Source organism: Lepidothrix coronata, unplaced genomic scaffold (genome assembly GCF_001604755.1).
Source record: "Lepidothrix coronata isolate B3197 unplaced genomic scaffold, Lepidothrix_coronata-1.0 Scaffold36, whole genome shotgun sequence".
NCBI classification, from domain to species: domain Eukaryota; kingdom Metazoa; phylum Chordata; class Aves; order Passeriformes; family Pipridae; genus Lepidothrix; species Lepidothrix coronata.
Window position 1 is genome coordinate 2,254,577 of NW_016690216.1, and position 16,535 is coordinate 2,271,111.

Below are 16,535 nucleotides of genomic sequence, written 5' to 3' on the forward strand. Positions count from 1 at the left end.
CTGCAAAAGTTTTCAAGAGACCTAATATGGTACACCAAAAAGAAACAAGATGGATCATGGGCTCCCTATGAGCCCACAAAAAGAAGTTTCCATAATAAAGTGTAGGCCAAAATGGAGCACAGATAATTGAAGACAGCTAAGGAAGAACAGAAACAGGTTTAATTTAATGTGTCCACGCTAACGTGGATAACAGGGCTCCTACTGCTTTTAATAGTACAGACTAGAGTAGATAAATCTTTTATTAAAAAGCTCTAAATCATTAAGGACAAGTAAAGTTTTTTTCTATAATAGCCCAGTGTTCAGAAACAGAAGCTTGGGCCTCTCTTCTTGTACCATCACAAGCCTCGCCAAACCTTTAAGTCAATTTAGAAACAGAAACATTTCTATTACTGCAAGAAAAGCACTAGGAAAAACAAAAGCTTCTTAAAAGAAACTGTTTACTTCTGCATGTTATTATTTAAAGGGATTTTTAAAATTCAAATCCTTTACAAAACTGTGTTTTAGATTAATTATATTAATATATTAATTATATAAATATATTAATTTCATATATTTCAATAGTGGTTACATTACTTCAGGTACATTATGAATACAGTTGGTCGTTGGAAGGATGGTAATGATTATTAACATGCATTGTTTAAGATATTCTCTAAAATTAAAAGATCTTTATTCACTACCCTAGAAAATCTTTGCTTATCTTGTTGCTAAGATTTACATCCAGACAAAGTCACTTTTAACCTCAATTGCATTAATTTGTTCTGTCACACATTAATTAGCAGACATTTTAAAATGCCTGCTAATAGAACTGATAGGTACAAATGGGCTCCCTTCAACAGACCAAAACATACTTAAAAACTTAATTAATTAGGTGTTTCTTTAACCAGAAAATGTTGAAGAGGATGCTCTGTCCCCAGCCATATCCCTCCTCGGCACAAAGGCTGGTAACGCAGGTCTGCAGCCAGGCCCGCGCATCAGATCAGAAGTGATAATCCAAAACCTTTTCCTTCAGTCTGCAATTTACTTATTTGCTTGTAAAAAGAACATGGGTGCCTCTGCTCCTCATTTCACCCATTAGAGAACCAACAGACGAGACTTTTTAAGTAACAGTTGTTATTTCCACAGTATTATGGGTCCACCTCAGCATAAACATTTCAGGATACTGGGTCTTGAGCTGCTTCTAAATTCTAAGCCATTTGTAGACCTGGGCCAAAGTCCTTATTAAATAAACCAACCAACTAAGCAATCAAAACCGCTCCCCCCAAAACAACAGAAGAAACCATACCCCCTCCTTTGGAAAGAGTTTAAGCTGTTGAAATACAGGATATATGCTCCTCATCTGAACTTCAAAGAACGAATGAATGGCAATGCCCATGACTACCACATAGCTCAGGGAAAGGAAGAGTATTCTTGTACCATAAAGGTTTTACAGACTTGCTTCTCTGTCTGTATTGCTGATATAGAAAAGGAGAAAAAAAGCTTACTGGGCATCTTTGCATTTTAGATTGCCAACTGTGAACACATAATTATATTTTGAACATTAAGTACAATTGCTTGACAAATTTGTATTGCAATGTTCACTTAAAATCAGCACCTCTAGCAGCTAAACAGATGGTGGCCCAACTTTCAAGCTCAACAGTAATCACAATAATCCTTGATATTCAGCATCATAACGATTCATTAGTAAGTTTTGCCACATCCCCTAAACTATTTGATAATTTCTTACTGCAGGAACTAAGAGTAAAAACAGTATCAGAGAGACAACAGCGAATGGAATAAAACTGTTACAGGTATGGTGTTACTGGTCCTAAAATTATGGCTAAAGCCACACTGAAGGCAAGAGACAGCATAACTGGGGAAGAAGTGAAAAACAAACCAAAGGACAGTTATTGAAAAGAAGAGAAAAAAGCAAAGGCTTAAAAATGAAGCCCTTCAAAACAAGGGGAGAAACATGGAAATAAACAGAAAATCCATTCTACATGAAAAAACAATTTTGACAGTTAGTGACAGGGAGCACTGCATTCAGAAAAGTCAAGGGGGATACAAAGAAATAACTGAAGACAAAAAAAAAAAATCTAAATATTTCCTCCAACCCAAGATGGTGAAAGGTTTTGAACAAAAGAAGCAAGACAGGAAGAATTTTATGTTATTGGCACAAAACTCCTTCATATTTTTCCACTAAACACCAAAACAAACAAACCAGGAAAAATCTAAATGAGGGCTCCTCTGAGTATTCCAATCTATATTTAGAAATTACAACCTTGATATCTCTTCCTCTTCTTTTTTTTTTTTTTTTTTAAATTTCCAAGTGAATGAAATGTTATATTTAAACACACTTCCTTTTCAATGTGGAACATAGGCCCAGACCTGATTTGATGTAAAATAACTTGTCTCTGGAAACATCTCCCCCAGAAGGATCATGGGAATCGCAGGTTGTTCCAAATCTTTCTAGGAAAGAGTGCCTCAGGAGAAAAGGTACCACTATAAGGCTAGTGCTCTTCGTGCTCACACATCTTAAGACAACAAGGGACCATTCTACCTGTTTAGTTTCACCTACTCCTGTATCATGACAAGAACCTCCACCGAATGGTCTGAAGAACATTCAAATCTCTTTGGGAGAGCTGACAGAAACTACGAACTTCTTCATTAAGTTGCTCCAAATTTCAGTTAACTTTCCACTAACCATTTGCACCTTATGTATGAGTTGGCTTTGGTCACAAATTCCAACTGTTAGGTTGTATCCTGCTTTTGTGTGTTAAAGTCCTCTGTGGCAGGCAAACTGTGTAGCTCCATTTCATTTTGTGCCAGTAAGCAAAGCAAGGTACAGGGACATGCCTCTCTGCTCTGAGATGACTAGGGCCTCAGTGAAAAGAGGTATCACACTGCTACTTCAACCAAAGGGGCATATGGATACTATTGCAGACAACATGGCAATATCTGGAGCATGTCCAGTTACGGAGTACCTACTTTATGGATTTACGGTTTATGGAATTATCTACTTTAGCAGAACCTAAACTTACGTTCATTTCTGTCTTCACCTTCTGACATTTGCTCTGATCTTGTGTGAGCTAAAGAAGGGAAGGAGAGTATGTGTGTGTTTATATGTGTAGTGCACACACCAGAGTACCCCTTGTCTTGTAAAATACATAGAGATGTGCCAACACACTATAACAATGAAAGGAAACAGAAGACACGTATGTCTTGGATCTCTAACTATCTGTCTGGGGACATTCACTAGGAGCTCAGCAATGTTCATGACAGAGAAAGCAACTGATCATTTGCCACATCATCCTTCAATCTTTAGTTTGTGGGATTTTTCCCAGTTGCCCACTGTGGGTTTTCGTAAAAAAATCCGAAAGTTGAAGTAGGAATTCTTTTTCATATTCTTGGTGATTTCACATTCAAGGCCCCCTATTTCTAACCAACTGTCCATACACAAAATCTTCTACAGCAATAACAAAATGCATGACTTAGAACAGATGCAATTATTTTGATTTTAGTTTGAACACAGAGGAGCCTTTCATCAATACCTCTTCCATGTGCTGTGAATCCACAGGTTTTCAGGATTCAAACATGGTGTGAAAGGCATTGCATCCTGTTGTGTGTAAAAATTATATTATTGCTTTTCAGTCTGCAGTCTTTAAAAAGAAAAGGTAAAAGCTATGTAACAAAAGCTATAATAGATGATCTTCACTGAAGTATCATCACTACTCTCAGTGAATTAATTTTACTTGCTTTACATGCTGCTGAGATTAGTACATTGCATTCACTAATCTAAATCACACAGCAAGATCTGGTGTTCTACAGCCAGCACCTTTTAGATGCAAACTTTCCAGCTGCAAGAGACTACAAACACAATCATTAAGATTCGAAGCAGAAGGCTCTAATCCTTCCTTAACACCTAAGCTCAGTATTTATTTTTTAGCACCTGAACTCAGTATTTGTTACTGACCAGACACCTCTAAAGACAGAGCAGCTGGTGAGAAACACCAGACTCAAAGCTTAGTTCATATTGTGGAGGGCTGGCTGTCAGTCTGTATTTCTGTATTTTATTTTCCCCTCAAATTAAAAATCTAAATGAATTTATGATGTTTACAGTTAATAAGAGATTACATGATAAAATGCAAAAAAACCCCAAACAAACTTGTAAAGTTTTGAGGTTTAAAGTGTTCAGTGACAATTTAAATGAATTCTGAGAACAATACATTTATCTGAAAGAAGGCAGCTTCCAAAATTCCAATTTTCAGGAAGCGATGCCTCCATTCCTCTTACGCAAGACATTTTTTTACACTCTCAGGAGTACATAGACCATTATATGATCATTACATATTGAAGTAACTAAACCAAAACTTTAATGAAAATATTCCTGGGAAGAAAAAGAGGGAACACTTGACGCATACGCCCCAAATCAGGTTAAATATAGGAGAAGCAGTTCAATCCTTTATAGCATTCCCCAGCATCAGTACTATAGATCACAACCACTTACACCACAATCATCTTTGCAGCTATAGAATATAAAGTAAACAACCATGCTCTGCTAGTTTGAATTCTTTTTTTTCTCTTGGTCATTTAGAAGTTACGAAAGAAAACAAAATAAAGATCAAAGAAAAGCAGAATACAAGTAGGATGCAAAGTAAACAAGAAAGTTTTCCTGTACTACCTGCCAGTAATGACTATTTCTACTTGAAAAAGGTCACTATCTTAACAATTAAGAATAACATTTAGTTTCTCTTCAACTTTGAGCCATAACTTGGAGTCAAAGCTGACATTTCTGGTCTAAAACCTCAAGGAAATTTTCTCTAGAACAGAAGTCATCCACCATCGGCTAAGTTCAAGTATAAGTACCTAGATTTTACACTGGTTTCACAATTCTGATTATCAGTTTGATGATTATTTTTGTCTGTTTTCTTGAAACGAGAGAATCATAGAATCACAGACTAATTTGGGTTGAAAGGAAGATTTAAAGATCACCTAGTCCACCCCTCCTGCCATGGGGGCAGGGACATCTTTCACTAGACCAGGTTGCTCAAAGCTCTATTCAACCTGGCCTTGAACACTTCCAGGGATGGTATATCCACAACTTCCCTGGGAAACCTGTTCCAGTGCCTCACTGACCTTCATTGTAAAAAATTCCTTCCTTATGTCCAAGCTATATCTAATCTCTTCCAGCTTAAAACCATTGCCCCTTGTCCTGGCACCACAGGTCTCAGCAAAAAGTCCCTCTTTATCTTTCTTCTAAGTCCCCTTTTTATATTGAAAGGTTGCAATAAGGTCTCCCCAGAGCCTTCTCCACTCTAGGCTGAAAAATCCCCCAATCTTAATAGTTTGAGCCCAGTGTAGACACACAGCTATAAGTCGTAAAGATGCCTTCAGCTACTTCTTTCATAAGTAATATTAATTAAATTATAACACTATTTCCACAGGAAACTATTAGTATAGTTAAAATGCCTTATGTGTAGATAAGGTCTAAGCCAACTATTCTGCATGATACGCAATTCTAGTAAAATATGCAAACCCCACAAAGTTTCCCAGTTGATGGGTCTGCTGGTTAACGACTACTCTTCATCAGAGTCAGAAAAGAAACCGATGGTCCGCACTATCTAAAACAAGTTTTAAATTCTTCAGGGAATCAGTAGCTCTCTGGAGGCATGCAAATAGTAAAGTCAACATAAACTGGATATTCAGCCAAAAAGCTTTACCATGTACAGAGGAAGATCAAAGACACTCTCAGTGCATCACTCTCAGCTGTAGGTAGGGGAGACAGCAAAGCAAATTCAGTAATAGATTTTTTTTTTTTGTAAATACTCTGCATAAATTCCTTGACTTCACAGCACAAATTCCTCTGACACTTAATTCAGTCTTAGAATCCTATCAGGCTGAAAGTATGGCATATACAAATAATAATAGCCATGCAGATATCCTTAGAAAAAATAAGTTAAAAATTGGCATAAAATTTAAATAGTTCATCTCAAACATGATTAATATAAAAATATAATTACAGTAACATTGACCCAGTAAAATATTTGCAAAACAAAACCCAACAAACAAAAAATCTGCATATGCTCTTGTTTTAATATCCTGATTTGGCAAGATATTTATGCACATAATTTTAAACCTTTAAGTAGTTCCACTGACTTAACAGGGATTACTCATCTGCTTAAAGTTAGGCAGTTGCTTAAATACCTTGTGAAATATAGATCTAAATTCAGATCTGACAAATTCAAAGTAGCAGCAGCCAAAGCAATACCTCATTACAGCTTTAAGGCCAGGCTGTTTTCCTTTAGCAAGCGCTTTTACTTGCATACTGGAGCTGGAGGCAACAATAGACTATCTGCTGGAGTGACCCTGTGATTACATAGTACTGCTACAGGGAAGCAAAAACTGGTTTTGCTATCAAATCCGAGACCAGAAAAAGAAGACAAATATGATTAACAACAAGCCTTCTTTAAAAGTTCATACAGGTTCCACAGCTCCTGAATGTCTCTCTTCATCAAGTACTTCTTCTCTCAACATTATTTAGCTTTCGCATAGTGATTCATTCTGTCCAAGGTCTGTCTTTTAAGGCTATTCTGAAAACTAGATCTGTCAACTCAAAAGTGTACATTAATAGCTAGACTGATATTCACCACCCTGATATTCCTTCCCTGAACTACTGAAAAGCTGATCTACAGAACACAAAACCTCTTCAGAAACTGGTGACACATGAAAACTGGACTCTGCAGGAAAACTGAAGTGACACAAAATCACATTTGAGGATACTTTAGCACAGTAGGTTATATCTCACCATATGTGAATCTAAATGAGACAGGTGGATGCCATCTTAAAAAAAGGCTACAGAATATAGGCATGGAGAGTAGAAGGAGAGAAATAAGAGATGGAGACCTAGAGTTTAATAAGTACTCAGGCAACTTGAGAAAAAAACCCAAAACATGTCTTGTACTTGATGTCAGGACACATTCTTCAGCACTCCAACTGAAGGGGTCAGAGGAGACTGCTTAGCTAGAGAAACTGCTGAAGAATCTCAAGGTGATCTTCAGTACCCCCTGTACCTACTGCATTGCTGATATTCAAAGAACAGACTAAAAGCACAACTAGATAATAAAGAAAAGGAAGTCTCAAAGCCTGAACTACGAGATGTTCAAACAGTGAAATGTAAAAAATAGTCTGCTTTAAAATGTGAGTTATTTACCTGCCAAGACTGAGGCTAGCATGACAGATAAGAGAAGCTTTAAACTAAGGGCAAGGGTTTAATTTTTATAACCTGCTCTATACCCTGAAGGGGAGAAAAAAAAAAGAAAAAAAAAAGAAAGCAAAATAGAGACAAATCAAAAAATAATGAGAAAAAACCCCACTAACGTAATGAGGAGTCACGCAGATGACAAGGAAAAGGACTACTGTTGGAATAAAATCAAATGAGATTGATGTGAAACAGTTCACTTGATTGTCAACTAAGGAAGAAGAAAATTCAGATTTCTTTTATTTGCTGTCAGGATTTTGTTGTCTTCAAATATGAGAAAACATTTTTAACAGTAGTTATACAACTGAAATTAATGTCTTAAGTGCTGAAGTTTCTTCTTAAAATAAGGCAGGATCCTAAAATCAATCAGACACTATTTTACTAAACTTACTTCTTCTTAATTACAATGAAATGGCTTTACAGTTCCTTGGGTGTCTGGTATATAAAGGAATGTTTATTCCCAGTGGTCTTTAGACTTGCCTAAAGCAAGCTTTTTAAATTAAGCACGTGCAAATCAGAACTTCTGTGCTTGCACACATCTGTGTACATTATGAACACACCTGCAACATATATGACTATTACTCCTTCAAAGTAACTTAACATAGATTGAAAATAAAAGGAGAGCTTACACTTCCAGGACCATGTAACACAACCATAAAATCACCATTTCATATCACTTTTATACTATGAATAAAAAACGGAATGTTTTCCAAAGTGCTTGAAACACAAGTCTCAAATCCCCACTAGAAATATCCACTTAAGATTTACATGAATATAACTTCTGTTTCATCTTCATGCTAAAATAGTAATTTTTCATCTCCTCTGGACATTCTCAAATCTCTATCCAATCAGTGTTAAGACAATATGATTAAAGCCCTCAGTAGAAAATTTTGTAAAGGAAACATTTCAAACCCCAGATTAAAAGTGCATGCAATGGTTACATCTACCAAATATCTTTAATTCTTTTAATGAATTCAGCTTTACGTATATATTTATAACTTGCTTTCAAATTGTAATAAACTGAATCTCTAACATACCACAACTTAGGAATCTTTGAAGTATATACTGTGAGAACTGATGTAAAGATAACAGATAAAGTATTGCAAATATACATTTGCATATCAAATAGTTCAGGATAACATTATACTAAATTATAGAGTATTATTAAAGCAAAAATCTATTATTTTTTTCAGCTACCAGCCCAGCAAGCTTGACATGGGAAATGAACATCAATCTGCATTTCACCCTTCCTTGTTTTCCTTCCTAGAATCTAGAATAAAGTCTTGTTGTCAAATCTCAGTAGCAGCTATAAAACTTGTGGCTTTACTAGGTATTTATAACTGACTGTGCTTTCATAAGTAATTAGACCTTCATGTGCAATTCTATTTATAGATAAAAAAGAAAAGTAGAAAAGAATTTCTAGTATTTATTTTAAAAAACCCAAACTCTTTACTAAACCTTCAATATAATAAAACTATAGATTAAGTTTTCACTGTTTTTATCTAATATGCCTCGGAAGAAATGCAGAGCAAACCCACTGTGTGAAAACTGAGCCATCTTAATTTGTCCATGTTAGTGTAGAATCACTCCAGAGTTTCAGGAGATTCATTTAGTTTTCATTCTCCTACAGGTATTCTGCATATCACTAAAAATCAACAAAACAACTGTAAGAAAATATTATTTTTAACCTGAGTTTCATGGCACTTCGTGCAATTATAGTATTGTTTTAATGATTTTTGTTTCAGAAATACATAATACAAGTGTTTGACCATTGTAAAGGTCTTCTAACAGGTCTTGGCAGTGGAAAAGATTTGGAACAATCTGAAAGTTAATAATTTAAATGATGAATAGATAAATGATGAATAAGTACTTTAAATAAGTACAGGATTCCTAATGTGAGGTGATAAACTACCTATAAAAAACCTGAGAGAACAATAGTAATAGTGTCACTAGGTCTTCAACCTGTTTGCATTGACTATGTCAGGTTTTTTGTGGTGTTCAACAAAAGTATAGGTGTACTGTTCATGCAGTTTGGATGTTTACTATATGAGACATATTTGTTGATGAAATTCCTGTTCCAAAACAATACTGCATTTCAGAGAATGCTGTCATTTTAATTTTTCTTAAAAGGAAAAGCCTTTAAAATTTGCTTTTACAACAGAATTCCTATGTAGGAATAGGTATCAAACCTTTAATCAGTTTAAAGGAATAATTTCATGCATTCTCATCTTTGCATCTAGACCCTGAGATGCTATTAATGACCACCTTGAAGGTCCCAGTATTTTGTAATGCCCCTTAAAGAGGCTTAAAGTCAACCTGTATCAGCTACAACCTTCATGCAAACACCCAAACAGTTACTAGAACATCTAATTATTATCAACTGCAGAACCTTGTGTAACAAATCAACATCATAAAGAGTAATTTAGTGTCTTTATTGCTCAAGGATGGCAAACTACTTCTACTTCTTGAAATAAATTCATAGCATTTAGTCTGTGTTTAGAATTGTATATTCAGTTGCTTTTGCAATAAGACTTTATGAGCTTAAAGTGCACATTCACCTTTGGTACAATTCTTGCCCGTGATGACTTCAATAACTTACATGTAACCTGGTCTGACGACTGTGAATATTTTATAACAATATGAAAACTATTTTCATGATATTGAACTGAACAACGAAACCCTGGATTTGACAAAGTTAACCTCGATTACCTAGAGCCAGATTTTCCAATTAGATTTTCAAGAACTGCTAACAGAATGACCAAGTAGACTAGCAGATTTTAATTTGTGCACCCACTACCCAAGAAAACAAATTTTTCTGTCCTTATCCCTTTCTCACGTTCAGATAAGGAGTACGTGTCTCTTGGTGACAGCAAAACAATAATTTAAAAATAAATTTGAGAAAAGGATGAAGAAAATTAGGGGAAAAGAGTATCTCAAAAGCCAGCAAGGTGTAAGACAATGATGGACATTGTGCCAGGTTAATAAGTATACTTCTATTATGGGGCATGGCAACATCACTAGAATATCCACTTTAAAAATCATAGCAACCTAATAGGAATAAGAAGAGAACAAGCTGAGAAATAGGAACACTCCCTAAGATTAATCAGTTAGAGTCACTTTGGAGGTAGCTGACGTAATTTGACACTTTCCACTTAGCTTTGAATAGACTAATGTCTAAAGCTGGAGATCTACTTATATACTTGTTTTAGAAATGAATATGTATGCAACATGTAATCTCCGCTTTATAACTTCATACATACAGCATGGAAAAGGAAGCAATATTTTACCACAGAAATCACAGAATACTGAAAAACTGAAAGATGTATAACGTGTTTGAAAACCAAAGGAACCACTCTAAACACAGTTCACAGAGAGATCTTCTACATTAAAAGAAAAATTATATGCACCTACTCTAAGAATTTGAATCTGCCCCAAACACCTGCAGTGCTATTCATGCCTGCCCAGACAGACCTGTGCCACAAAACCCACTTCCAAAAATTTAAAGCTTCTAGAAGATTTGGGTTTTCTCTTTAAATAGGAAATATATCAAAAGAAAAGAAATACAAAACTAATCTTCTAGACAAAGAACAGGAAGAAAACTGTCACGTTCTCTGGTTTACATTTATAACAGGACCCTATCTAGAGATTAGAATAGTTTCAAATCTATTGTAGTCGAGGATATGATGTCATCATTTAAAGGACGCAGATAATTTAGTCCACAATATCTATTCATACCAACAAAAGAAAGCAAAAAGGGGTATGCAGAACATTTACATACCCCACTCTCCAAGATTATTCCTCTTCTGCATGGATCCATCATCCATGTTTGAGTATGTAAGTAGTCTTTTATTTTCCCCAAAGCCATCTGCTAGTTTAACTTTCGTGAAAGCACAAGTTATTTCAATTCCATTAGATGCACATATCAGACTGATTGATTTTCTCTCTTTCTAAGCAATTTTTGGTGAAGCTTATTTTTAAAATACTGAATATGACACAACACATTCCGTTCACATGACATTACAGCATTTTTTGTTACTGATCAATGAAAAACATGGGAATTTGCTAAAGAAAAGCTGAATTGACTATCAGCTTTGCCAAAAATAAAATCATAATCAACACAAAATATTCCAAGTCAATTAATTAGTCTTCTTACCTTGTTCTTTTATTTGACGAATTTGCTTCACAGTTTCTTTCAAGATTGCACATTTGTCAGGTTTAAAGTGAAAGTTGTCAATATCATTAAAATTTGCAAAAATCAGCTCTGCAAGTTCTTCTATATATTTATTCTCTTGCTCACGATTGCGTTTCTCAGTGCTTCTTTTAGGGCTGAAAGAGGAGTTTACAAAAATCTTGTCTTTAATGTCAGTTTGCCTGCCTTCTGGCCAGCTCAAAGATGATTTCAAAAGGTTTGACAGTAGTTTAACAAAATCAGAGACAAAACTGCCCTCTCTCACTACAAAAATATAACTCACAAGTTTTTCTCAAGCAGAAAAGGTTTCCTCTGGAACAAGGAAAGGAACACTAGAAAAGACATCACGTATTTTTTCACAGCAGTCATGTTTTTGTTTCAAAAGAGACTTGGGATTTGAAATTCACAACACAAGATTAACTGGGAGGTGTAGGGTGGGTTTGAACACTTACACTTATTCCCTCCATGGTACTGAGAATCCAAGGAGTATCATATAGTGATGGTGTATGAAAAAATAAAACAGCTTAAAAAGTTAAACCAAGGAAAGCCATACTACCTACATCCGAGTGAATTTATAGGAGTCATAAGAAAAGATGATGAATGAGTGGTTATTCTTTAAAATTTTTTGTGTTAGCAATACAACTTCTGTAAAACTGAATAATATTTTTCAAGGCCTTGATTATAATGTACAAGAGAGGTAGTAAAAAAAAAAATATATCTCAGATTGCCAATATGAGTGACTGAAGACTCCCTGAACTGACTAGCCAAAAAAGATTTTTACATATCTCCTAAATTGTCACCAAAATTTTGCATTTTAGCATGACACTGGATTCAAAATAAACAAACAAATAATACTAAGAGAGAATAGTCCCCATCCCAGAAGTAGTTTGGCACTGACTTCTCTTCGCAAGAATGTTGTTTGTTATTTTCTAACTGAAAAATATATGCAAATCTAACATTTTTTGAACTCTTTCTCACTCAGCATCTTCAGAAGTAAATGGTCTAACCTGGGTCCAAGCTGATCGGGATCCTTGCGCTTTCTTGACTCTGGTCTGGATGGGTCAGAGGTATTTTCTCCCATCCCACTCATCTTGAACACATATCAGCAACTAAAAGGAAGAAAGAGCAAGAAAGGGTTATGGTGGAAAAACTCTTGAGTTCTCTGTTCATATTTCCAAGATTCTCATTCCATGATCAACTCGGATTTTACTTGGCAAATCTATCATTCGAAATAGAGTTTGTTTGAAAGGTACCAACAAAAACACTGTGTTTATGACTCCACAAAATGCTACATAAAAGTCCTTTGGAAGAAAATTTGTGATGGGTAAGCAAAGCATCATCATCTCTTTGATTGTTACCAGTTGTGTAAGAACAGATAAGTACGTATTGTGCCTGGACTGCTGAATTTTCATGGCAAATTTGCAAGGTTGAATGAGGAAAGACAAAGGAAAAAGCCATAGTGCCACACAACAAGAAAAACACAACAGAATTGAAATACATGAAATAAAACGTGTCCCAGCTACATAAAAAGGTATCACAAGCAGCTTTAGTTAAAAACCAGAAGATAATGCTTGCACATGTACATAATCGGAGAAACACAACATCTGTCAACACTAGAAACCACTGAGGAACTGATAAATATTTTGTACATATAATCTACCTCATAAGGAGAATAACTCGCCAAGCTATCAAGCTTGACAATTTGTGCAATAATTTGTGCAATAAACAGCCTGTGGAAGTCCTGCCCTGCTCCTGGCTGTCTGTTGCCCTATGCAACATAGAAGCACATGAAACTCGCCTGCCTCAGGTTACACACTCCTTAATAAGTACCAATATTCTGGAGGCAGAAAACACCATTACAAAGGACAAGGGAGATGATGTAAATAATCAAAAAGCTCATGCAAGACAGGGCAGTCCCAGCTCGCCATCTGCCTAGATGCTGCTGGTTTTGAAAGGATGATGGCAGAGAGATGTTGCCAGACATTTCAGAGAGTTCCTGTATGGTTCAGGATTATCAGAAAAATAAACATGAGGGTCACGAAGGAGGTGAGTGTACCCAGGAGGTGATTCATACCATGCTAAAGTATGAGCTGGAGCCTGTAATTCTATGACCACTTCACACTGGCATAAAGTGGAAATCAGATATCAAAACAAGGGAGTTCACCACCTACTTCAAGACCTTCATTTCTGTCCTACCAGGTCCCTTCCCTCCGCTGGCCTGGTCAGCTGTGCACTGAACTTAATGAGGGAAGTGCTGGGGATTAAAGATGCAGTCCCCTTCTTTTTTTCTTTTAGACATTTTTTAAAATCTAACAGTTTATGTGTTGGTAATCAGATGGTCACACTCAGTGAACCGACTGAGTGAAAATATTGCAGATATTGGCAGAAACAGCCCAGACATTAAGGTCCAAGCAGTTCTGCAGGGACGCTGAGAAAGGCTACTCTTTGAAACCTGAGCAAGGAAATGAAGATTTGGAGCCATCTCAGATTCAGGAGTGATCACCACCTAACTTTTTCCTAAATAAAAAACAAAAATTAAAAATCATTAATTTGTGCTGAAAATACTTTTTTAACCAGTTTGAGAAGAAAGTGGAGTAGTTTTCCTTTTTCTAGATACTGGTCAAGTTCCGTGAAAAAGACTGTATGATGCCTAAAACATATAGCTTCCAGATGGTCTTTGACATGGATGGTGTAAGATTCTATTTAAAAAGTATCTAGATTATCTTTTTCTCTACTGAGTCTATACAAGCATACATATACCTACACGTACATACATGCTGCCATCATTTTGAGAAGAAGCCACTGTAAGAAGGCCCTAGTTCTGTGGTGGAGCAGAGCTGAACTCTCAAAGGGAAGATGTACCATCACAACCTCCGTCATTCTGAACTTGCTGGAGAACTCTCAGTGACTTCATCAGGGCATTCACAGAGCCACACCAATGCCAACCGTACTGCAGAGCATGAAACATCTACCACAGCCTCCAGTGTGGTCTGTGACGCTGGCTGTTCCTTAAGAACTACATATTTTCAAGGATTTCTAGCCCCAGTAGACATTCACATCGTAATTTATCCAAGTATAGGAGTAGAAATACACATTCCTCTACTAGGAGCTAAGCACTTTCTTGAAAATATGCAATTTCATAAGTATCACAAGCAGAGCTTCAAGGAAGAAGCAAGATGTTATTGAAGGAAACTGTGACAATAATTAAAGAGAAGTTGTGAGGAGACCGCATTTCGACGTCTCTGTCCAAGGAGAGCTGGAACTGTCCCCGGGGCTCTATTCCAGTGAGTAAATTTCTCACTGACCAGAGCAAGAAAAGTCATGAGCATGATGAAAGCTGCATATTCCCAGATCTGATCTCTGAGCCAAACTCAGATGGTGATCTAAAGTTCAGAAGAACAATTAGGCTGTGGAATCCCTTCATTTCTTATGCTTCCCAAGTAATACCTGAGAAATGTAGATCAGCTAACTATTTTTCTTGAGAAAAGCAAGCACAACAATTAATGAAAGCCTGTCAAACATTCACTTGACATCATCTCACCCCTCTTGCCCTCCAAGTAGCACAAAGGTAAACATTTAGAGTGGACATCCCCCTCCAATTCCCCTTCCTCCCCAAGAAAGCATATAGTAACAGTTACTGACAGCTTTCCCACCTACTCTGTCAGGCTTACTTCAGAGGGAAGTTGTATTTTTGCAGAAACCAAAGTTTAACTAGTAGCTCTACCGATGCATAGCTCAATTCTTCTTGCATTCACACTAGATGCTATCCTACAGGAATTCCACTAGGCCTACGTTATCAGCCTTTGGAGGACACATTAAAACTCATCTCCCACCATAAACTCTAAACTTCATCCTTTTTGTATTGAAGGGAACCAAAGTGGTATCATAATTATGAAACTAGCACCTTCTTCTGTCCTTATTAAACACAGTAAGTGGTTCTAAACAGATAATTTATGTATTTATTTTATTTTGTTTGCACAAACAGGCCATTACATCTTTGTCTCAGCAGCATTATCAGTTTGTTCTTAGAATGAGTTACCCATTTCTCTTTCACTCATCATGATTTATTTCTGGAAATCTACCACCTACTAACATATTTGCTCTCTATTCTCCCTTATGTCTTAATTAAAAATCATGTTCTATACCTCAAAGACCTGTATAGGCTGTGCAGTTCCTGCGCTGTTGGTGCCTGTGCTCCAGAGCAGAATGCAAAATGCAGAGTTAGGTGTCTTGGAAAGTAGAGAGCTAGACAGATGATATTAAACAATCCACAAAATCTCAGAGGCTATGAGTCACTTTTCTGTATCTAGTACAAGATACTAAAATCAAAAGGATGCGCCCCCAAACTGTCTCCCTAAGAATTTAGGGGCTGACCAGGATAATTACAGTTCCTATTCTCTTGAGATTCAGAAACTGAAATCCACTCCCAATTTAGGAGAAATGAGGAGGAATCAACTTTTAGAAGCTGTGGATAGACTGTTCAACAATACTATCCACCAATTAAAGCAGCCAGAAACTGGGTGATGGAGATACAGTTCCCTCTTCACAGAGGGCTTTCAAGCCTGTATTTATCACCACACGGGACAGCCTCCTGTGTGTGTAGTAGGCTATCTGCCTGCCAAAACTGGATGTTTATGAAGCAAAGAGGGCAAGGTTGATTAACTCTTGCAGTGTGGGAATATTTAGATGTGTAGTCCATACCACTAAACTCACAAGTAAGTAGTTCAAACACTGTCTTAAAATACAGGGATTGAGGTTTGAACCCCTCAGGCTGAGGAGTGTAGCCTCTCTCACCAATGACTCTAACAAGTCGAGTCAAAGAGGTGAGCACTCTCCCAGCTTCCTCATGTCTTTTAAAAAGAAAGCAGCTGGTTTGATTTTTTTCCATGAGCTAATTCACATTGAAGAGCTATGCATACTGCTAGATGAAGATCTCTAGAAGGTTTAGGTACCTCTACAAATTTAATGTGGCACAAGCAAGGAACTAAATCCAAGTTTTTCAGAAGAAAGTATTTCTGGGCACATACAGTACCAAGGAACCCTAGGAAAATTCCAAGCAACAAGTGAAAAATCTCATGGATTTTGATTGAACTAATAGATGAGTTTTAGACA

At 36.4% G+C, this 16,535-nt stretch overlaps 1 protein-coding gene across 4 annotated transcripts in view; it reads right to left on the reverse strand.

Annotated features, from left to right (window-relative positions):
* Nucleotides 1-16,535, reverse strand: part of NCOA2 (nuclear receptor coactivator 2) — a 186,143-nt gene that overhangs the window by 64,561 nt on the left and 105,047 nt on the right. For all 4 annotated transcript variants that reach the window (XM_017812473.1, XM_017812476.1, XM_017812474.1 and 1 more), the window contains 2 exons: nt 12,431-12,532; nt 11,388-11,560 (listed from right to left, as the gene is read on the reverse strand). In XM_017812473.1, coding sequence (XP_017667962.1) covers nt 11,388-11,560; nt 12,431-12,513 — 256 coding nt within the window. In that variant the 5' untranslated portion in view covers nt 12,514-12,532. The remainder of the gene's footprint in view (nt 1-11,387; nt 11,561-12,430; nt 12,533-16,535) is intronic.